This window comes from Mesoplodon mirus (genome assembly GCF_964341445.2).
Source record: "Mesoplodon mirus genome assembly, chromosome: 3".
NCBI classification, from domain to species: Eukaryota; Metazoa; Chordata; class Mammalia; order Artiodactyla; family Ziphiidae; genus Mesoplodon; species Mesoplodon mirus.
Genome location: NC_138978.1, coordinates 8,990,828 through 9,013,074, shown reverse-complemented (window position 1 = coordinate 9,013,074; position 22,247 = coordinate 8,990,828). Strand labels below are relative to the sequence as shown.

Sequence of the window (22,247 nt, the reverse complement as noted above, 5' to 3'; positions counted from 1 at the left end):
ATGCATGTTAGTAATTATTTTAATATTAATATTATTATTTCCCAGGGTCCTCTCAGCCCTTCCAGAGTCCATGCCTCTGAGGGACTTCCGAGCTACAAAGTGTAGTGGCAGAAGACGACTATGCCCACCGCCTCCCCCAATAGCTGGGTAACTCGGGCAGGTTACTTCACCCCTCTGAACTTCACTCGGCTCATATGTAAAACGGGGACAATCATGGCAACTGTCGCGTGGAATTGTTTTGAGGATTTAGTGAGCTGATCCAGGAACACACTTAGCCCAGTCCCTGGCACATGGCTGGACCTCTATAAATGTCAGCTATTGTTATGATGCACGGCCCGGGAAGTTTTACCTTCTTGGGAGGTAAAGACGGGCTGCATTTAGGCTCCGGGTGGGGGTGGGGACGGGGACGTCCCCGGTGCTCGCGGCCCTCCCCTGTCCCCGCCCCGGAGCCGGCGGATTCGCTTTCGGTTGGGCAGCTGAGGTTCCGGGGATGGTGACTGCGGAGCTAGCGGTAGATGTCGCTGTCCATAGTGCCCAGCTGTGACCTCGAGCTGGCTCTCACCAGCAACACGTACGCTACCTCTTCCCGCGCCTCCTAAAGAAATGCCCTGGGTGGGGGGGAAATACGTTGCGATCCGATGTGGAGACCAAAGTTGTCTCTTTTCGCGCCCACCTAAAATTGAAAGGAAGAGGCGTGGTGCAGCATCGGCCCTGGGATCACACCGGCGCCCAGGCAGGGCCCCGCCCCTCCCAAGCCCCGCCCCTCTGGCCGTCTCTCTCTCTCTCTCTCTCTCTCTCTCTCTCTCTCTCTCTCTCTCTCTCTCTCTCTCTCTCTCTCTCTCTCTCTCTCTCCTGCACCCGTGGTTGGCTGCGCGGGGGGTGGGCGTGGCTGGAAGCCGGCGCTAGGACCCGTCGGAGCGCCGCGGACGTCACGGAGCGGCGCCTGGGCCTCTGGTTGAGCGCGAGGCGCGAGTGATCGGTCGGTGGATTCCCTCGCGGGGGCCTGGCCCCGAGTCCGGAATCGAGGCCGGAGCCGGTACCGGGGAAGAGGAGAAGGGCGGGATTCCCTCAGGGGAAGAATCCAGCCTGGCAGGAGGTGAAGGCTTATTCCAGCCTAGTTTCGCTTTCCGCGTGTCCGGCTTCACGCTACCGGTCCTGCGCAGCCAGCTGTTCCCTCTGCGGCGGTGCCCTTTATGCGGGCGCAGCTCTGGCCTTATCTACTCCCAGGAGGCGAGGCGGCCAGTGCACAGAGGCTGATCGCGGCGCAGCTGATGCCTCCGAGCTCTAACGCCAGCGTGGGGGGTCCTTCCCAGCTGCTCCGGTTCTGTGTGAAGGGAGGGGCGGTCCTGCCCAGATTCCCCCCAGACGGAGGGGAGGGGCAGTGGAGGTGGGCGGGCCTTGCGGCTGTAGGGGCCTTAGGAACTAGCTCCCGCTCCTGCCCCACCCCCTAGGTATCGGGAAGGATGACCACGCTCACGCGACAGGACCTCAACTTTGGTCAAGGTAGAGAGGCTGGACTTGCGGACCCTGGCGGGGGGCGAGGGAGGTCCTGGGCTGGCGGACTTCCCCGAGCGCACCGGGTTCTGCCCCCTCGCAGTGGTGGCCGACGTGCTCTGCGAGTTCCTGGAGGTGGCGGTGCACCTGATCCTCTACGTGCGTGAGGTTTACCCGGTGGGCATCTTCCAGAAGCGTAAGAAGTACAACGTGCCTGTCCAGGTGAGCCCTGGGTGCACTGGGTCACCCCCGTATCACAGAGTGGGTAGAGAGGAGATTTTTAACTTTCTTCCTTCTTCAGGCTCAGCCCTCTCAGTCCCCAGCGGCCTGGCCTTGCCTTCTAGTTCCCGGCAGCTGCTGATAGCCCGACAACCTCCCACCCCTCACCGCAGTGGCGTTTCCTCTGTCCCCTCTGAACTGGGAGTTCCCCTTGCTAGAAGTTAGGGACCAGGCCCTCCGATTAGAGCCCCCCAGCCCCCCATCTTTGTATTTTAAAGGTCTCCTGAAGCTGGTGAATGGTTGGTTTGGGGAGAGGATTCCTATAAACCTCAGGCACCTTCCCTGTCCCCTCATTTACCCTAATTGTAACGGGTTGCTTTAGGTTAAAAGGCAGACAAAGCAGTAAATATATGCTACTCTATCCCCAGCCTCGAGAAGTGCCTGTCCCTTAGAAAGCACTCAGTAAATATTAGAATAAATGACCGAATACTGGAAGGTGGTGGAAGCTTAAAAGATATGGGGGGGGGAACCCCAAAAAACAAACAAACAAAAAGATATACAAGGAAAAAGAAAAGAAGAATCAGCACTTACTGAGCACCCACCGTGTAGTAGGTACTTATCTCACTTAATCCTCACTTTTTTTAAATGAGATCTTCCACAGATGAAGTAACTAAAGCACGGAGAAGTTAAGCCTGAGGCCACACAACTCCTTAGTTCCAGATTCTTTTTTTAATAAATTTATTTATTTATTTATTTTTGGCTGCATTGGGTCTTCGCTGCTGTGCGCAGGCTTTCTCTAGTTGCGGTGAGCGGGGGCTGCTCTTCGTTGCGGTGCGCAGGTTTCTCATTGCGGTGGCTTCCCTTGTTGCGGAGCACTGGCTCTGAAGGCGCGTGGGCTTCAGTAGTTGTGGCTCGCGGGCTCAGTAGTTGTGGCTCGCGGGCTCAGTAGTTGTGGCTCGCGGGCTCTAGAGCGCAGGCTCAGTAGTTGTGGCGCACGGGCTTAGTTGCTCCGTGGCATGTGCGATCTTCCCAGACCAGGGCTCTCCCCTGCATTGGCAGCCGGATTCTTAACCACTGTGCCACCAGGGAAGTCCGTTCCAGATTCTTAATGTTCGAAAATGGATTAAATTTCTGGATCCCGTCTCTGGAAAAATGCCTGTATGCTCAAACACTCACAATTTAAAGACTTCTCAGACTCTGGAGGAGCTCAGTGACCCTGCATCAGGAACTCCTAATGCTATATTAAATGCTAATGTTGAGACTGAATTCTTAGGATCTTCTAACTTCTCTCCCTCTGTGGATAATTCAGTTCTTGGCCTCGTGGTGGGAAGTCTGTCTCTTGGGTGGGGAGCCCTAGGGAACTGCTGCGCCGCTCTCCGAAGGCAGACAGGCCCTTGGGCTGCTGGAGGGGGGTCTCCGACGGCTCCCCCATCAGTGCTGCAGCCTTACCAGCCATCATGGGGTTGTGTGCAGATGTCCTGTCACCCGGAGCTGAACCAGTATATCCAGGACACGTTGCACTGCGTCAAGCCGCTTCTGGAGAAGGTGAGGGCACCAGGCCCCTGGCCCACCCCACACCCAGTGCTCCTCCATGCTCCAGGATGGGGTGATGCTGGGACCATGCCGGGTCCCCATGACTCTTAACACCCAGAAGCCTGTACCCTGCACTCTGGAGACCACCCCTGCCCAGGGACAGGCCCCAGGGCATGTGGGCACGTTCAGGGCGTGCTGGGCCCGGGAGCCCTGGTTAGTGGAGTTGGCTGACTGGAGCCTGCCCAGAGGGTTTTGGGTCCTTCTCACCTGTTCTTTTCTCCCCCTTTGTCCCCAAGCTCTGTCTGAGCTTGGCCCCTCAGGGCTTCCTTATTCTACCTTGTTCTGCTCCCTGTGACATCCTGGTACCCCTGCGGGGCCCAGGCATCCTCTCCTCTCCGCGCGTACCACTCATGTCTGGGGGCGCCTACTTCAACTTCTCAAACCTCTTTCTGGGCTCTCAGGGACTCTGGGCCTAGAAGCTGAGCAGGGCTGTGAGTGTACCTTTCCCATTCTTCCCTGGGCAGGGAGCAGGGGGCAGGGGCTGGGGGGTGGGGTAAGGGGGAGGCAGGTGTCCAGTTCTGGAATAGGGGGCTCCTGTCCTTGCAGAATGATGTGGAGAAAGTGGTGGTAGTCATCTTGGACAAAGAGCACCGCCCAGTGGAGAAATTTGTCTTTGAAATCACCCAGCCTCCGCTGCTGTCCATCAGGTACGCTACCTCGCCCCCCATCCACATGCTCGGTGGTGTGAGGTCCCTAGTAACACGGCCACCCTCACCCCTTTAAGGCAGCCCCTGAATGCCTTGTAAAGGCCTGAGAGGAGACATGGCAAGGTGTGCTGACCTAACGAGGCCTGTTAGTGTCTGAGTCACAGCCGGCCGCCCAGTGGTCTCTGTGGACGTCACACAGGTTACACGGAGACCCTCCAGTATCACACCTGGAAAATGACAACGTTGGTGAATGGCTAGTCCCAACCTCATTTTATAGATGGAGAAACCAGGGTCCTGAGAGATGATCTTGACCTGGTCACCCAGAGCCAGGACACAGACCCAGTTTCCTGACTTCCCAGTCAAGCATCCATCCAGCCCCTGGTCAACTAGAAGTTGACCTTGGATGGGCGTGTTGGGCTGGTCAGCTACCAGCTTCGTGTGGTGAGGTCAGGGCACTAGAATCTGTCCCCACTTGCTATGTGGCCTCGGGCAAGCCCTGTCCCTTCCCGGCTTGGTGTCCCGGTTCTCAGACTGGGCTGCACATTAGAACCACCTACTGGGGTTCCCTGTGCCCCTTCCCCACCCCCACCCCCCCGCATTCTGACTTAATTAGCCTGGGATGGGACTCGGCTTTGGTTTTAAACTCCCCAGATGATGTCAGCTGTGTAGAGACAGGTAGCCAGGGCCTCGGAACTAGGGGGACTCTGCACCCCCAGGGCTGCTTCCAGGGGTGCTTGCCTGCTGGTGGGAGGGGGACACCCATGTGCTGGGAGACCCTCCTCTTCTCTGCTTCCCAGCTCAGACTCCCTGCTGTCCCACGTGGAGCAGCTGCTCCGAGCCTTCATCCTGAAGATCAGTGTATGTGATGCTGTCCTGGACCACAACCCCCCAGGTGTGCTCACTCCCACCCCCTTTTCCCTGGGCATTTCCATGGCTACCTGTGTTGGTCTGTGTCCTCAGGTCCCTACTTGGCTGCACCAAGCCTCCTCTCTTCCTTCCTGCCTTTTAGAACTCTTCTGAAAGCCCACCTCCTCCAGGAAGCTTCCCTGATGGACTCCACCTGGGCTTTAGTCTCCCTGTTGACTGTGACTTGTCTGAGCACTGGGTTTACACTCTGCTTTGCGGGGCGGCTGAGCCAGCTAGGGAGGTGGGAAGAGGCTGTGCCACACGGCAGGCATGGGGTGGCCCAGGCTTGACCAAACCCTGGCCTCTTTAGGCTGTACCTTCACAGTCTTGGTGCACACGAGAGAAGCCGCCACTCGCAACATGGAGAAGATCCAGGTCATCAAGGTGAGATGAGACTGGTGGGGGTGGGGAGGGGCAGGGAGACCGCTGGGAGGCTGAAAACCAGAGTTCCATGAGAGCGAGGGCGCTGCCTATGGCAGGGCATTCATTACACTTCTTACGGCAGCGCCTGGCATCGGTAGGCTCACTGTGCGCGAGCTCTGTGGCCACCTGCTTGTCATCGCCCCACCTGGGCACCTGGCACTGAGGACAGGGAGAGCCACCGGCTCACTGGGGGTTCTCAAGGGAGGGGATCCTTGATCCAGTTTCAGAACTGGTGTTTGGGGCTTGTTAAATCACTGGGGCTCTCAGCCCAGCTCAGATCTACAGACTCAGCCTCTCTCCGGTGGGGGAACCTGGGAATCTGCACGGCCAGCGACTCCCTGGTGATTCTGATGCTCCCCGAAGTCTGAGGATGCCAGCTCTGGAAGGGGAGAGGGTAGCCAAGTGAGGGCGGGCCGTGGACCAGCCCCCTGCCACCCTTCCCTTGTCCCCTCCCTAGGACTTCCCCTGGATCCTGGCAGATGAGCAGGACGTCCACATGCACGACCCCCGACTGATACCCCTGAAAACCATGACATCAGACATCTTAAAGGTAAGCTGCTTGGGGCCCGAGTGTGCTTTATTTAGGGTGTGCTGAAGCCTTGTCAGGCGGCTTGTGGATCAAGCCTCGGGGGAGATGACCAGGGCATGCCTGGCTTTAGGCTCCCAACTCCCTCCTTCCCTTAACCCCTGGCTCGGGCCACATAGCCCACCCTTGTCGGAGACCCCATGGGTTCTCCACAGTAGCTGCCCTGGCTGTCCACCTGACCATGGTGTTCGTTCCCGTCCATTAGATGCAGCTCTACGTGGAGGAGCGAGCTCATAAAAACAGCTGAGGGTGTGCCTGCCCACCGTGGATGCCACAACTGTCGGACTTTGGGAGCCCAGCCTAGGGCAGTGTTGCAGAGTCACTCTGATTCCAAGTGCTCTTATCGCCTCTGTGTATGGACCACCCACCCTCCAGCCCGGGGCTGCTCAGGCTTGCTTGCCTTCATGGAGGAATCCTCCCCAGGAGGGCAGGGAAGGGTGCTGGGACCTCAGTTTCTCAGCCTCCTGGGATTCCGCTGGCCAACGCTGCCTCAAATACTGTGCTGTGAGTTGTTTCAATAAAGAGCCCCCAGGGCTGAGCTGGGCTGTCACTCCCTGGAGGGGAGGGAGGCTGCCTCTCTACCAAAGTGCCGAGGACCCTGTACCCTGACCCCTAGGCCCGACCCCAGGCTGGTTTTACTGAAAACATTTATTACAACAAAATGTCAGAGCTACGTGACAGTTCAGTTCATAGACTGGTGGGTTTTGCCCCAGGTGGGAACTGGGGCAGGGGGCCTCGCTGCCCCCTACAGGCTCATGCCTTGCCTGGAGGGGACCTTTGGCACTTGGCTGGCCCTGATGGAGGACAGGCTGTCAGGAGGGCCTGGGGAGGGGGAGGGCAGGCGGGCCACCTCCTCTGGCCCCTGCACGGTCTAGGGCGGAGCCACGGAGGGGGCCGGGTTCCTGGTCATCCTGTGGCTGATGACGATGCTGCTGTTGGTGACGCGGGGACCGTACCAGCCTGCCCAGAACTGGGTGTCCTTGCCCCCGTGCTGGAAGAGGATATGGCGGACACCTGGAGGGTAATCCGAGAAGGTGTGGGAGACCTGGGGGGGGGGAGGGGAAAGGAAGTGACCACCAGGACTGAAGAGGGGACGAGACAGGATGACCACTGAGCTGGAGAAATGACCACTGAGCTGGAGAGGGGACGGCTGGAGTCAGGTCCTGCAGGGGAGAGCCTCCCGGCCAGAAGGCAGGAACTCCAGACAGAGGACTGGTGCATTCTGGGCCCTGGGGCTGCCCCATATTTCCTGCCATCCTGGCCTTGGGAGAAGTGGATGGCGAGGGGCAAGCAGGTGAGGCCTCACCTCTCTCCACCTGGCATCGTTCCACTGATGGATGGTCATGGGCGGGGGCTCGAAGGAGGCCAGGACAATGTAGTCGGCTGAGGCCAGCTGTACTCGGATGTGGTAGGTGCAGCCACAGTCTGCTCTGGCGGCGAACCTGGGGGAGGGGAGGGCTTGGAACTGTGTACCCCAATACAGAGGTGGCCCTGGAGGCCACCATCTCTGGAGGCAGGCAGGTAGCAGGCCCACAAATTGGAGCCCCGAGTTTCATTTCCCTGCTCTGCCCATGAGGCCCAGCCAGCTTCAGTGCTCCCTGTGCCCCACTGTGCCCCTGGGGTAAGCAGTCTATCTGCGCTGGGCCTCAATAATCCCATCTGAGAAAAGGGGCAACCCTTCTGGGTGTTCCAGTGAAGATGTCACCATAAAAAGCAAAAGGCTCTCTACAGAGATATAGTCCTGGGCTGTCGGATCTGTGTCGCCGCCTGTACATTACAATGGAGCTTCGGGAGGGGTGGCCTGTGTGATGGGGGCTGCACAGAGCTCACCCTCTGGTCAGCCCTACTGCAGCCCTGCACACCTCTCAAGCCCCGACCCCCCCACCCTCAGAGTAGCGGCCCTGGGGCCTGGCTCGCATTAGGGTCCTGCTTCTGCCCTGGGCCAGGCCGGACAAAGTTCTGGGCACAGAGTAGGAGCTTGGGATAGAGTCGTGGGATGAACAGTGAAAGGGGTAGGGGAGGCAGACAGGCATGTGAGTATCTGCGAGGTCCAGGGAGGCTGGGTCCTGGTGTCTCTTGCTCCAGCGCCTGTTAGTGACAACTCATCTGTAGGCCTCAGTCTCCCCATCTGTAAACTGGGGTTAACATCTGCTGATGCAGGGTTGGTGCGGGGGGCAGTGTTGAATAAGTGCTGGGCCTGTCGGTAGGGAGGGGGGCAGCCCTTGCCCCAGGACTCCGCTGGGCTCAGTGGGCACCTCCCGAGAGGGGTTCTCAGGAAGAGCAGAGGGAGGGATGCAGAGTGTGGGACTCGGGCGTGGGCCCCACTCACCAGTCCTTAACCATGATGTCCGGCCGGAACTTGTCCAGTAACTCCTCCCAGTAGCCCTCGGCTTTGAGGTCTATCAGCTGGGACTTGAGACACATCCTGCGGAGCAGAAGGCGAGGCGTGCGTTCCCAGGCGTGGCCCGGCCCCAGGGAGGTGGTGCAGGGGCTGCAGGACAGGACTCTGGCTCCTGCCTCCGTGCAGGCCCGCGGGGAACGTGCAGGGAGTTTGACCCACTCGTGCCTGGGTGGCGTTCATCCCAGTCCTTAGGCCCAGTGTCCCGGGCACCCAAGGAGGGCGCCTCCGTGAACTCAGGCCCCTAGACTGGGGACAACCTCCACCACCCCTGACTTTACCCCAACCACCTAACGGGCTCCCAGCCTCCTCAAACTGCTCGCCTCCCCCACTGCCTATTAACCCAGCCACTGAGTTGCCTCCCGCCCCAGGAAGGGGTAGATGCTGAGCTGGTTTTGGAACCCCCCTTTCTGGAGCTTCACACACAGGCCCTCACTTAGGCCTGGGATTTGGCAAAAGGTTGTCCGGACCCTCTTCCCTCCACACAGCTTCTCAGTTCAGTTCGTCTTACTCATAGGACGTGGCAAAGTACTTCTTGACTTTGGGGTCAGGGAAGTCTGTGCCATGCGCCCCGGGGAGGCTCTCCACCTTCCACTGGTCCCCTCCATTGGAGTCGATTTTCCAGGATCTCATATCCTCTAGGAAAAACAGAAGCGGCAATGAGACCCTCTGGGTGAATGTTCAGCCTGGCCCTCTCCACCTGGTCCTGGGGGGGAGCAGGTAAGGCTCAGATCTCAAGGCATGCACCCATGGCACCTTGGAGCCGCCCTACAAAGCCCCCCTCCCTGCGTTCCCACCTGTGCCCACCACATTAATTCTGATCTGGGCCCCCTGCCTCCTGCTTTGTCCCTGAGCGGGTCAACTCCTAACGTGAAGCTGGAAAAAAAGAAAGGGTATGACCAGAAATTCTAAACGAACCTTTCCTCACTTCTACGTTGCCCAGGGGCTCTGGAAATACCCAAGTTTCAGTTCTTGAACCATTAAATTATGAAGGGCCTGTATGGGTAATTCTGTTCTTTTTTTTAAAAAATAAATTTATTTATTTATTTATTTATTCAGTTATTTATGGCTGTGTTAGGTCTTCGTTGCTGTGCACGGGCTTCTCATTGTCGTGGCTTCTCTTGTTGCGGAGCATGGGCTCTAGGCGCACGGGCTTCAGTAGTTGTGGCACGGGGGCTCAGTAGTTATGGCTCGTGGGCTCCAGAGCGCAGGCTCAGTACTTGCGGCGCACGGGCCCAGTTGCTCCGCAGCACATGGGATCTTCTCGGACCAGGGCTCGAACCCGTGTCCCCTGCACTGGCAGGCGGATTCTTAACCACTGCGCCACCAGGGAAGTCCCCGGTAATTCTGTTCTTAATGGCTAATGTGAGTTTGTCCCAACTCAGGCCACTTACTAGACGACTGGCATTCCCCTGACATCGATGTCCAGGAGGTTAACTACGTACTGGGATCTGAGGGGCTTTGCTGGTGGGTCGTGGGAACCTACTGTGCCCACTCGGACCCCCTCTGCCCAGGGCAGGAGGGAGGACTGGGGGGCTGGGCATCCTCTGGGTTGGTGGCATGTAGTAACCCCGTATTGGTAGAAGGGTCCCCACCAGGTTGCCTTGGCAGGTTTGTAGGCGTAAGGCTGTCCCTCCCATCTCCCCCTTCAGACTGAGCTGAGAGGACCTCAGGAAACAGTGCTTCTCTCCCCAGGCTTTCCAGAACAATCACCAGGAGAGCTTTTCCCAATTATTCCTTTGCTCCCTCTACTAGGAGCCCACATCTATTCCCCAGGTGCCCCAGGAGCCCCCCAGTAGAGAACCAGAAGAGGAATTCAGAAATCCAGAGTGGGCCAGTGCCCAGGGCAGGCCCGGGGGAGAGCTGAGCAAGGCTGGGTGGCCGGCTCTGCAGGGCCGTGTGAGCTGAGCTGGCGGCCCGGCCTGGCTGGGCAGCTTCTGAGCAGAATTTGGGGCAGGCCAGGAGACTGAGTGTCTGGGGCACTGTCCATGGGGCCTCTAAGAGGGGCCTAAGGGCCTTCGGCAGTCAGGACTGGACCCCAGAAGCTGGGCAGTTCTAGATCTTTGAGCAAGACACTCATCTTGGGGGTCCCATGCTCCCCATCTAGAAAATGGAGCCAAACCCTTCTTATGTGGCTAACTCTCGGGATCTTCATGAGGATAAAGAGAGGAAGGGATTCTAAGTGTACCAACTATGCCTCTTAATCTACTGCTGCTATACCCAAACAGGAAGCACGATGCCTGGTACTAAATGAAGATGCTAAATGAAGAAAAAAAAAAGCCTGGCAAATATATAAGAGAACATAAGCAAGATAGGAGCCTCAAACCACATGATCGTAGTTACCTCTCAAATTCCTCATTTTCTTCCTTGTATCATGGGGTGACGGGAGGATAATGACATGGCTAAGGCCTCAGACTAGTGCCTGGCACACAGGAAGCCCTCCCTCAACGTTAGGCAGCACAGACTGAACTAAAGGGCGGGGGTCTGCAGTGTGTTTATTCATTCAACAAACGTTTCCTGAGCGCATGCTATGTGGACACAGGGTGCAGAGTGGCAAGATGTGTCAGGCCCCAGGAACTTGAAATTTGTGGCAGAGGAAAAAAAAAAAAAAGATTCAGTTATTATAGGTTATGACCAGTGCTATGAAGGAAGGAAATGGGGCGATGTGACAGACGTGGGGAACACTGTTTTCAGATGGGGGATCAGGGCACATCTCTGAACTGAGGCCTGAAGGATGAGGAGAGGGACCACGGGAGCATGACAGGTGTTGGGGGGAGTGCTGGTGATGAGAGAACATTCCAGGTAGTGTGGGAACAGCAAGTACAAAGGCCCTGAGGTTCAGGGAAGGGACGGAACCAGCCCAGCAGCAGGCCCCGGCCCACCTTCGGCACACGGGTTGCGCAGGAGGTTCCTGCGGAGGTTGCACAGAAAGTAGAAGACCTTCCAGTCAGCCACGGCCTGGTCCCAGTCCTCAGTGACGTAGCCCTCATGCAAGCATTTGCGCTTCCAGAGGGTCACAAGGTCGATGAGGTCTCGCCAGAGGCTGCAGACAGGGCGGCAGTTCAGCAGCAGCTGGCGGGCGGGCAGGTGCGTGAACACCTCCAGCAGGATGCTCTCGGGCAGCTGGTTGATGCTGACCAGGGCCATGGCCGTGGTGGGGTGAGAAGCATGCACAGGCCTGTGGGGAGCAACAGCGGTCATGAGCTCTGACCAAGGAGGTGGACCCCTTAGATCCCCAGGGACCTGGGCCAGGGAACACCGGAGCCCCTTTCCAGTACATGGTAGACCCTCAAAGAGTGGCCACATGTTATGCACCTTTGGAAGAGTGCAATAAAAATATTGATAAAGTCTTCAGGGACTAATTTTTTAAGAGGCCCCACCCCCCAGTAAAAAATTGCTTAATTTTCACTTGGGCCTGGAGAACCGTAAGATTTTGCCAAGGCCATGCTGTTGTCTGTAAGCTCTGCAAAGGCTTTCAGTGATGTTATTTTAATACTATGAATTCACCGTTAGAACATAAAATCTTGGGACACCCCGGTGGCACAGTGGTTAAGAATCCGCCTGACAATGCAGGGGACACGGGTTTGATCCCTGGTCCAGGAAGATCCCACATGCCGTGGGGCAACTAAGCCCGTGTGCCACAACTACTGAAGCCTGCACGCCTAGAGCCCGATCTCCACAAGAGAAGCCACTGCAACGAGAAGCCCACACACCACAAGGAAAAGTAGCCCCCGCTCGCTGCAACTAGAGAAAGTCCACACACAGCAACAAAGACCCAATGCAGCCAAAAATACAAATATAATAAAAGAAAGTGTGAGGGAAAGAATATGTATATATAAAAAAAAAAGAACGTAAAATCTTTATTACATCCACAGACTAGCTCACAACTTAAGTGATGGGCTGAGAAACAAACTTTCTCTCCCCAAATTGCCCACTTTAGCTGTGATAAAACATCCCAGTGAGGAGGCTCCCCACGCAGTTCTGGGTTGGGCATCAGGCCACTCTGAAACGCCCAGAAACGGAAAAGCACGTTGAAGGTGAAGAAGCAAGATTGCCTGGGTTTGAATCCTGGCCTGGAGTGACTCGCTGGGAAGGCAGTCCCCCCCAGAAAAGGGTGGTAACTGTCCCGACCTCAGAAGGGCTGGGAGGACTGAGTTAGTACAAGCAAAGCATTTAGCACAGGGCTGGTTGAGGAGTGCTCCACAGCATCATTAGCCACACTCCTAGCCTTAGAGCAAAACAACTCTCCAGTAGTTGCAGAGGTACCGGCCCCCAAGAACACATTCCTCCCTCTACATCTGAATTGCACAGGGTTTTGGGAAAATTACAGTGCCACCACCTTGGCCTGAACCTTGCCTGGGGGAATCCTGGTTATCCAGCTGTCTAAGGGGATTCCCTCAGGTGGGTGGGAGTGGGCCTGTAGCCACTGTCACTCAAGATGGCTGGAGCAGATGGGCCTTATCTACTTATGGGTGGGGAAGGGAATATTCTCCTGGGACATGTAGGGACACTGGGAAGACTTTTCATTTTTCACTGTGACTTGGCCAAAGAAGCAGCTGTTAACTTAAAACAATAAAACAGCCAGATATTGTACCAGCAAAACAGATTTATTTGGGAGCAGCAAAGAGTTGAAATTTGGGACATGCAACTGGTGAACCGCTTGTCAGTCCTGTTAAGCAAAGCAGAGGGAATTCTTTTATAGAAGAGATGGGGAAGTCGGGAGGGACTGTTATAAACAAAAAGTCTGCTGGAGGACACTGGGAGTTCCAAATACAGTGACTTTTCAGTGGCTGAGTCGTGACAAGTCTACCGCTAGCTAAGCTGTTGCCAGGAAAGGAGGAAATCTCTCCTCCTCCTGCGGGTACTGGTAGTGTTACTTCCTGCCAGAGATCTGTATTGGTTCTGCCTGTATTGGTTCTGCCTGTATTGACTGTCAAGGACTCCCCCCTTCTGGCCTCCCGACTCCAGTTTAGTGAGGTTTCCCTTCATTAATTTTCACATTTCCCCCTTTTGATCAAGATCTTTCTCCCAAAGCATCACTGATCAAGAGTCAGGGCTTTTGTCTGTTTTTTTAATCAGCATTCAGTGGCCTTTTGTCCCTTGATGCCAGGAAGGATCTTTTCTGGGTGTCCTGTCCCATGTCAGAGGGAAAGTGCACAGATTGGAAACCTATTGTGGTCACATTTGAGTAACAAGGAGGGGTAGGAGGGAGATCTCTCAGGAATTTCCCATCCAAAAGTCTGTATCTTAGAATAGTGGATACAGCAAGGGCACACTCAAGACTGAAGGAATTAAACAAGAATTTTGTAAAGAAGATGTGGTACATATATACAATGGAATATTACTCAGCTATAAAAAGGAACGAAATTGGGTCATGTGTAGAGACGTGGATGGACCTAGAGACTCATACACAGTGAAGTAAGTCAGAAAGAGACAAACAAATATCGTATATTAACACATATATGAGGAATCTAGAAAAGCAGTACAGATGAACCGGCTTGCAAGGCAGAGATAGTGACATAGATGTAGAGAACAAACGTATGGACACCAAGGGGGGAAAGCGGGGGGGGGGTGGTGGTGGTGGTAGTGGGATGAACTGGGAGATTGGGATTGACATATATAAACTAATATGTATAAAATAGATAATAAGAACCTCCTGTATAAAAAAAATTAAAAAAAAAAATTTTGGAATGACACAGTGTAGGAATAAACATGTAGTAATTAAACAGGATTGTTATCTCAGAAGAAACTGTTTGGAATCGGATGTTTTATCAATGATACAGACTGTAGGTTGAAAATTCAAGAAACTGAATTTGGATAAGAATCCAGAGTCAGTTTTATAGTCTAGATGAAAGAAAGACACTTCTGTGAATTCTAAACCTTCTAACAGGCCTTGTCTAGACATCTTGGGCAAGCTGTCTCATCAGATGTCATCTCCTTCAAATCCAGGAAATCTTTACCTTCAGGTCACCAGATGGTGTGCAGGTCCAGTTAGGGTCTGGTGTTTTCTTAGATGTGTCACATGAATCCAAGAGTCTGTTCTCTGAAGTCTGGAGGCACAAGGGTAGGTTAGCAGTACCTGATGGGGCCTTTCCAGTGAGGTTGAAGAGAGTCCTTCTCGAGGTATCTTTCCCAGTACATGAAATCTCCAGGTTGCAAGGGGTGATGCTTAAGGTCTTCGTCTCCCAAGAGCGCACTATGAAGAAGACTGCTCTACCAAGCATTGTTATTTTTAATAGAAGCAATCAGGCCTTTACAATATTGAAATATATCTCCTTTCATCAGCTGTGGGTCAAAAGTGGGTGGGGCAAGGAACACTGGGTGTCCTGTGACTACCTCAAAGGGCGAGAGTTTGAGTTCTGAAAGGGGTGGATCTGAGATTTAGAAGGACCAATGGCAATGCTTTTTGGGGGGAGAGTTTCTATGAATTTTGCCCACTAGGTCTTAATAGTGCCATTAGTATGTTCCACTAACTCTGAGGATTGAGGATAGTAAGTCAAAATTGTAGCCACAGAAGAAGCAGTGGCCTGTCTGCAAGGGAGGGCTTCAATCCAATGAGAAAACATACAGACCATGTAATCAAATATCTTTATATCCATGAGATGGGGACAGCTATGTGAAATCCATCTACCAAACTTTTTTTAAATTGGAATATAGTTGATTTACAATGTTGTGTTAGTATCAGGTGTACAGCAAAGTGAATCAATTATACATATATGTATACCCACTCTTTTTCAGATTCTTTCCCATATAGGTCATTACAGAGTACTGAGTGGAGTTCTCTGTGCTATACAATAGGTCCTTATTAGTTTATCTATTTTATACAGAGTAGTATATATATGTCAATCCCAATCTACTGATTTATCCCTCCCCCCTTCCCCTCTACATCTACCAAACTTTGAATGGCCCATTAGGCAATTCAAAGTGTCTGGGAGCAGTGCAAACAGGTTTCCCTGGATTGTATTTTGGACAGGTGGGACAAGAAGGGAGGTACTTTTTGTGGCCTTATTCATATTTCCCCACCAACATTCATTCATGAATGCTATCATTCTGTCACTGGACCAAGAGTTCACTGCATGTACAGTGGTGAGGTGTGGGAATCAGAACTTCTGGTAGGACCAGTTTGTTATTTGGCCCAAATCAGAGTTTTCTCTTTCTATTGAACCAGCAGTTCCTAGATCCCCAATACTGTTTTTCCTTTTCTGGCGCATTGGGCATTTCTAGATTGTTATCTTGGGGAGCATCCTTTTGGGTCATACCGGAAGTTTGGTCATTGGTTCCTTCGAGAGCAGCATTTTGGGCAGAAATATCAGCAAGGTGGTTTCTTTCAGCCTATAGGGACTCAAGCTTGGAATGCCCAGGGATCTTAATAATAGTCAAGGCAGCTGGCAAGAGTATAGCACCTAACTGATTTTGGATATAAGAGCCATTTTTCATCTTTTCCCCATTAGAGGTAGGGCCCTTGTTGTTTCCATGTTATTCCAAAGTCATGGGTTGCTCCAAAGGAATACTGACTATCAGTATAAATGTTTGCAGTTTTGCCCTTGGCTGAAGTACAAACCTCAGTGAGGGCATATAATTCAGCCTGTTGTGTAATTAAGCCATAGGTAAAGGCGTTGCTTCAACAATATCAAAAGGAGTTGCAGTGGCATACCCAGCACAATATTTACCACTTTCTCCCTTTAAATAAGAACCATGAGTAAACCATGAAAAATCTGCATTGGTTAGAGGAATCTCCTCTATATTATTACACGGAGTCAAAGGGTGACCAGTAAGGGTCAGGCAGTGGTGAGGGGTTGCGTCAGTGAAGGAGGGGAGAAGGGTAGCAGGGTTGAGGTCATTACTATGTGAAAGAGCTATGTGAGGAGCAGTTAGCAAACGGATTTCATGAGAGGTGAGGCAACTGACTGAAAAGGGTTGAGTGGACGAGAATTTAGGAGGGCTTCCACCGCACGGAAGCATGCAGTACGAAGATGGGGTACGAAGATGGTTAAAGGGGATCCCATGGTTGTCTCTTTGGTGGACTTAACCAGAAGGGCAGTAGCAGGAATGGCTTTGAAGCAAGGGGGATACACCTGTGCCACAGGGTCCAGCTGTTGGCTACAATACCCTACGGGTCGTTGATGGTCCCCCTGTTTTTGGGCTCTGAGGACATTCCCTGCCTTCTCACATACAAAGAGGGAAAAGGGAGGCTGGTAATTAGGATGCCCAAGGGCAGGTAGTCTCATTAAGCTTTTCCTTAAGTCTTCAAAAGCTGTGTCATCTTGATCTCCCCAGTTAATGGGGTCAGATTTGCTGGTTTTTAATAAAGCATGTAGGGGCTGAGCCAGAAGAGAGAAAATTGGGATCCAATTTCAACAGTAGCCAGATAGCCCAAGAAAACCTTAGGAGCTTAGTTTTTGATTCTGGGCAGTTCAGGATGTCATGGAGTCTATCTAGATCCAGTAGTCCCTGTTCTGAGATCACGGGCTCTAAATACTGAACCTGAGTTTGAGCAAAGTGCCATTTTTCTTTGGAGACTTTATGTCCCTTTAAGGCCAAAAATTTTAGCCGGTGGATGCTGTCTTCCTGTGAGGAGGTTTGAGAAGGACAGCATAGGCGCAAATCATCTATATAATGTAACAAAGTAGAACCTGCAGAAGACTTCACATCATCCAAATCAGCTTTCAAGATTTGTGAAAAGTAAGAAGGGCTTTCTGTGAAACCCTTGGTCACTACTATACGAGTATATTGTTGTCCGTCCCAGGTGAAGGCAAAATGATATTGGCTAGCCTTATCAACTAGAATAAGTTGAAAAATACACTGCATAGATCAGTCACAGTGAAAAACTTGCTTCAAGTGGAATGGATGTCAGTAGCATGCAGTGGTTAGGAACAAATGGGTGTTGAGAGATAACAATGTTTATTGCTCAGAGGTCCTTGATAAACCTCCATCCTCAGTCCTTGGGTTTTCTCACAGGTATAACAGGTGAATTACAGGGACTTGTGCAAGGGATAATGGGGCCCTGAGCCTTGAAATCTTCTATCATGGGTTTTCTATCTGAAGGGCTTCTTTACTTATAGGGTACTGATTAATTCTTTTTTTTTTTTTTTTAATTAATTTATTTATTTTATTTTTTTGGGTGTGTTGGGTCTTCGTTTCTGTGCGAGGGCTTTCTCTAGTTGAGGCGAGCGGGGGCCACTCTTCATCGCGGTGCGCAGGCCTCTCACTATCGTGGCCTCTCCTGTTGCGGAGCACAGGCTCCAGACGCGCAGGCTCAGCAGTTGTGTCTCACAGGCCCAGTTGCTCCATGGCATGTGGGACCCTCCCAGACCAGGGCCCGAACCTGTGTCCCCTGCATTAGCAGGCAGACTCTCAACCACTGCGCCACCAGGGAAGCCCAAGTACTGATTAATTCTGAAGAGAGTTTAGAGGGATCTATTTGAATCTTAATGGGAGGTACACTGTGAATTTTGCCAATGTCAGTTGGAGATTTTTGTCTATAAGGAGGGTGGTAGCTGATTCAATAGGGACAAATGATCAGTGTTTCAAGAATCAGCCCCAGCAGTGCCGGAAAAAGAACAAATAAAAGATGTCGGGGCTTCCCTGGTGGCGCAGTGGTTGAGAGTCCGCCTGCCGATGCAGGGGACACGGGTTCGTGCCCCGGTCCGGGAAGATCCCATATGCCACGGAGCGGCTGGACCCGTAAGCCATGGCCGCTGGGCCTGCGCGTCTGGAGCCTGTGCTCCGCAACGGGAGAGGCCACAGCAGTGAGAGGCCTGCGTACCACACACACACACAAAAAAAGATGTCAAAGGGTCTTTTAATTTACCTGGTTGGCTATTTTGATGGCTACTGTCAAATTCTAGAATTATTTCCCCCTTTTGGGAGAAAGAAATTTGGCATAATACTCTTCCAAGAAGTCTTGGCCTAATAAGTGAATGGAGGGAGAGGAGCTAAGGAGAGAAAGTGTGTATCTCTCAAAGGGCCTAAACAGAAGGGAAAAGGTTCAGGGACAGGAGCCTGTTGAGGGTGATTAGAGATCCCACTATCGGAGCTGCATCAGCGCTCTGCAGTGGGGCTGAGCACCGAGAGTGTGGCTCCGCTGTCAGGAAGGACAGAGATGCTTTCCCAACCTGGAGAGTTGTTGCTTCGAGCCGATTAACAGGGAGGATTGGGAGGAGCCCCTGTAGTTCCTCGGGGCCCCTCATCGGGCATCAGGAGGACCCTGGAAAGGCTGAGAGGGCTGAAAACTCCTGGAACGCTTAAATGTGTAACAGTCTTTTTTCTGATGCCCTGGCGTTTTGCAATAGCAGAAATTAGGTTTTTGGTTTTATTTAGGGACCTTCATTTGCTGGAGTTGAAGATTAAGAATTGCAGTGGGTTTTCCTTTTTGGTGACTCATCTAGGGTGCAAGTGAGCTGATCTGCCAAATGAATCTAGAGTGGACACAGTTTCCCATTCCATCCTGGTTCTTTTAAATAAAAGAAAAAGATCCTGGTTCAGCCCATTAATAAACATGGAGGTGACAGTTACCCTAGTGGACTCAACATCTGAAGGAAGACCAGAGTTTTCTTTAAAAATAACCTGATTAGAATAGCCATGAACAGGTTCATCAGACTTTTGTATGCAAGGCTGACCTTTGTTCTGATCAACGGGCTTAGGAAAGGCTACTATAATTGCTCAGTGGAGGCTTTCAATGAGTGTTCTAGCCTCTTGCCAAAAGTTAGGGGATTGCTCTTCTAAATCCCCTCCAGAATGTTCCCATGGGCTAGTTTCATCCAGTGTTTGCTTGACCCTCACCAACGAGCACGTGGACTAACTGATATAAATCTGAGAAACCAGACTGGTAGGTTTGAACAAGTATTAAAAATCTTCAGCAAACCTATGGGGGTCCTCAGTTACTTTAGGAAATTCTTGAACTGTGGCTCACAATTTGTCTTAGTCCAGGGAACATAAGTAATTTGGGGTTTATTTCAATCCTCAGAAGACTACCTTTAAGGAGGAGGTTCTGATAGGCTCAGAGGAGGGAACAGGGAGAGTCTGCGGAGCTGTAGGGAAAAAGGGAAGTTCAGGGAGAGAACTAGACTGGGGAGGTGCAGAAGGAAAGGAAGATGGCGCCTGGGATGGGCTTGAGCACAAGATGACTGCCAGCATCCAGAGACAAAGAAGACGGGGTAGGGGAAAAAGAGACCTCAGAAGCCATTTTGTCTTATTTTAATATTTTATTTGCTTCAGTTCGTTTAAAAATTGTATATTGCAAAGAGGCAATTTTAGACTCCTGATACGTTTCGGAAGCCTTAAAATACCAATCAAAATTGGTATCCAATTCAGTTTTGACAACTGCAGATCTGTGGCTGTCTAACACAATTTTAAGAAAGGAAGTTTGGGGAGTTCAGAAGTTCCCCATGTTGGTCGCTGATGTTCTAAATTACGTCTGTTTCAATTGGTCCATTTAGTTAAAAATGTATATAAGGAGAGACAGCAGTTTTTAAACATAAAATTGCCCAGGGTCCCTGAAAAGGGGGGGGGCACCCTCAAAACATTTAGATAACTGGGATCCCATGTTTCAGGGGTTTTTCTCTAGAGCAAAAGAATCATTCTTAAACAGCCCACAGGCCAAATACCAGCACAGTTTCAATAGGAACAGCCTGGTTCCAAAAGTAGTCGGACTGAAAGCTAGCACAGTTCCAGTCGGAACAGCCTGATTTCAAGAGTGAGGCCAAAGTGCCAACCAAGTACTCACAGACAAACAAGGCCTTAACAAAAAAGAACGAAGCCTTCAAACAGATCCCAAATAAAACCTGGAGAGCTTCAAAACGCAAAAAGAGCGGAGCTCAGATCCAGGAGAAAAACTTACCCTCAAACTGCAAAGTTGGTGAGAAAGCAGTGAGTTCTGTGGGATCTGTGGGTACCAGCACCTGTTTGCTCACCAGCCTCGGAGTTGCTGGGGGTCTTCTCTGGATCTCAGTGAAACCTCCGTGTAATGTTAACCTAAAACAATAAAATAACCGCTTATTTTACTAGCAAAACAGGTTTATTTGGGAGCAGCAAATAACTGCAAGGCAGGATATGCAACTATGGTGAACCACTTACAAGTCCTCTTAAGCAAAGGAGACGACTTTTACAGAGGAGAAGGGAAAGTTGGGTGGGGCTGTTATAAACAAAAAGCCCATTGGAAGACACGGGGAGTTGGAAGTATAATGGCTTTTCATTGGTTGAGTTGTGGCAGTCTCTCATTGGCTGAGCTGTTGCCAGGCAAGGAGAAAATCATTTTTTCCTCCTGCTGGCAGTAATAGTCTCACTTCCTGCCAGGTATGCTACGTATGCCTCTTGATGTTGGGATTGTACTGATTGTCAAGTGTTCCTCTTCCTCATTTCCTGACTCCATTTTAGTGAGGTTTCCCTTTTTTAATTTTCACACAGCTCACAGTCTTCTCAAAGCTTTCATCCCATTAAAAAAATGAGGGTGGGCACACACTCTGGCACCTGCCCAGGGAGAAGTATTTTTCCATTATCAGAGAGAGAGAGAGAGAAAAAAAAAACCACAGATAAATAAGGTACTTGTAGCTTGTGCAAAATGCTATGATGGAAAAATACTCCACGCGGCCAGGTCTTCCCATTTTTCAGGAGGAATTTTAAACATTTTTTAAAAACATGAGATCTGTCAAATTTTAAATGTTGGCAACTTCTAAAAGCATTGTCTAGGCCTAATAAAAGTCCCTGGGCTCCAAGTTAGCGGCGTCTTAGGTACAAACACCTCCTCGACCTATCGTCTAAAGTCTGGTCTTTCGCTCTGGTCGCATGTTATCACTAGACTCCATCCCCACAGCCTGAATGCAGAAGGGTGGAGGGGGTGAAGGTCATCCTGGGGCATTCTGGGGTGGAAACGTCCACATCAGCCCTAAGAAGCCACCTCGCATCGACTGGGCTTCTCACGTACTAGGCCCAGAGCCACGCCCTGGCCTTCTCTCCTTAGACCCTCCCTACGACCACTCAAGACACTGTAACTAAGCCCATTTCCGAAAACGGAAACTGCGGCTTGGGGAAATTAGGCCCTCGTCCCAGGCCCTGCGGGGGTGACGGTGCCGAGTTCCCAGACTGTCCCCTGGCCGGGGCGCTGCACGCGAGGCTGAGCCGGAGTAGCCTCGGACGCCGAGGATACTCCGGGACGGCCAAGACGGTAAGCTAAGGGTTCCGCGCCGAGCTATCAGACCCTAGAGATTGGCCCCGCCCCGCGCCCCGCCCCGCCCGGAAGCGGCTCCCCCCAGCACCCCTCCCGCGGCTGCCGGTTTCCCGGCCGGCCGGAGACAGCGTCTTCGGGCTCGGTTAACATCCCGACGGCCCCCCCAGCGCCGAACATCCAAGCCCCCTCCCGCACCTGTCGCCCCCCTACCCGTCCCCTGCCTGGGCCGAGATCTGGGCGCGGGGCGGAGCGCTCGGCGCGACCTGAGCTCGGGGTCTGCCTGGAGCCTACGGCCTCGGCGGCGCCGTCAGCTCTCGCCCCGCCCGGCGCCTGCGTCACGCGCCGCGCTCAGGCCGCCTCCCTCGCGGCCCCAGCCTGCTGCTCCAGCGACTTCGCCCCGCCCCATGCCGGGACCACTTCCCCAGGCGCGAGCAAAGAAATCTGGTGTCCTCAGGGTTGGGGCGGCGTCAGGGGAGCTCCAGACCTGTTTCCTGAAGTTCAGTCTTTCCTTCCAGGCGGTGGGCGGCTCAGCAGTGGGGACCCAATTTCTCTCTGCTTCCACTTCCCTCCGGTAGGCCGGAGCCTCCTTCTGACCTAGCCCTTCCCCTCTGGGGCCCACTCCTTAGACCTCTATTCCGGTTCCCTGGACGCAGGGAGGGAGGTGGGCCCCCGCCTGGAGGGTGACTGCTCAAACTCTGGCCTTGAGCCTGGTTCGTACTGTCCCTAGGACTTACTTAGAGGTAAAAACCGCTCTGCGTTTTTGCTGGGATTAAGTTCATTAATTCCTTTCTTCATTCCACAAATAATTAGCAAGCA

General features: G+C 52.7%; 2 protein-coding genes across 8 annotated transcripts; one reads left to right on the top strand and one right to left on the bottom strand.

The window, feature by feature from the left end:
* Nucleotides 1-927: 927 nt before the first annotated feature.
* On the top strand, nucleotides 928-6,406 carry MAD2L2 (mitotic arrest deficient 2 like 2). 2 transcript variants are annotated; one of them, XM_082612544.1, is made up of 9 exons: nucleotides 928-1,036; nucleotides 1,452-1,503; nucleotides 1,598-1,716; nucleotides 3,187-3,258; nucleotides 3,853-3,953; nucleotides 4,751-4,845; nucleotides 5,170-5,243; nucleotides 5,740-5,832; nucleotides 6,074-6,406. In XM_082612544.1, the coding sequence occupies exons 2-9, from the start codon at nucleotides 1,464-1,466 to the stop codon at nucleotides 6,113-6,115; spliced, it is 636 nt and encodes a 211-aa protein (XP_082468670.1). In that variant the 5' UTR covers nucleotides 928-1,036; nucleotides 1,452-1,463; the 3' UTR covers nucleotides 6,116-6,406. The 2 variants fall into 2 exon arrangements, with proteins under 2 accessions (XP_082468670.1, XP_082468669.1); XM_082612543.1 differs by having other exon boundaries at nucleotides 928-1,096.
* A 92-nt stretch (nucleotides 6,407-6,498) lies between these two features.
* On the bottom strand, nucleotides 6,499-21,768 carry FBXO6 (F-box protein 6). Of its 6 annotated transcripts, XM_082612536.1 has the most exons (8): nucleotides 21,642-21,752; nucleotides 20,106-20,239; nucleotides 14,227-14,316; nucleotides 11,149-11,444; nucleotides 8,778-8,904; nucleotides 8,198-8,293; nucleotides 7,175-7,310; nucleotides 6,499-6,913 (listed from the first exon to the last, which is right to left on the bottom strand). In XM_082612536.1, the coding sequence occupies exons 4-8, from the start codon at nucleotides 11,411-11,413 to the stop codon at nucleotides 6,740-6,742; spliced, it is 798 nt and encodes a 265-aa protein (XP_082468662.1). In that variant the 5' UTR covers nucleotides 11,414-11,444; nucleotides 14,227-14,316; nucleotides 20,106-20,239; nucleotides 21,642-21,752; the 3' UTR covers nucleotides 6,499-6,739. The 6 variants fall into 6 exon arrangements, with proteins under 6 accessions (XP_082468662.1, XP_082468664.1, XP_082468661.1 ...); XM_082612538.1 differs by lacking the exon at nucleotides 14,227-14,316 and having other exon boundaries at nucleotides 21,695-21,768; XM_082612535.1 differs by lacking the exon at nucleotides 14,227-14,316 and having other exon boundaries at nucleotides 21,627-21,752.
* Between the last annotated feature and the right edge of the window lie 479 nt (nucleotides 21,769-22,247).

Excerpts from the sequence above, each read along its gene's own strand:
- MAD2L2 (XM_082612544.1), top strand. The coding sequence starts at position 1,464 with ATGACCACGCTCACGCGACAGGACCTCAACTTTGGTCAAG. Across the intron at positions 3,954-4,750 it reads CCTCCGCTGCTGTCCATCAG|CTCAGACTCCCTGCTGTCCC; the intron begins GTACGCTACCTC and ends TCTGCTTCCCAG. Across the intron at positions 5,244-5,739 it reads AGAAGATCCAGGTCATCAAG|GACTTCCCCTGGATCCTGGC; the intron begins GTGAGATGAGAC and ends TCCCCTCCCTAG.
- FBXO6 (XM_082612538.1), bottom strand. The coding sequence starts at position 11,413 with ATGGCCCTGGTCAGCATCAACCAGCTGCCCGAGAGCATCCTGCTGGAG. Across the intron at positions 7,311-8,197 it reads GACATCATGGTTAAGGACTG|GTTCGCCGCCAGAGCAGACT; the intron begins GTGAGTGGGGCC and ends CCCCTCCCCCAG. Across the intron at positions 6,914-7,174 it reads ACGATGCCAGGTGGAGAGAG|GTCTCCCACACCTTCTCGGA; the intron begins GTGAGGCCTCAC and ends CCCCCCCCCCAG.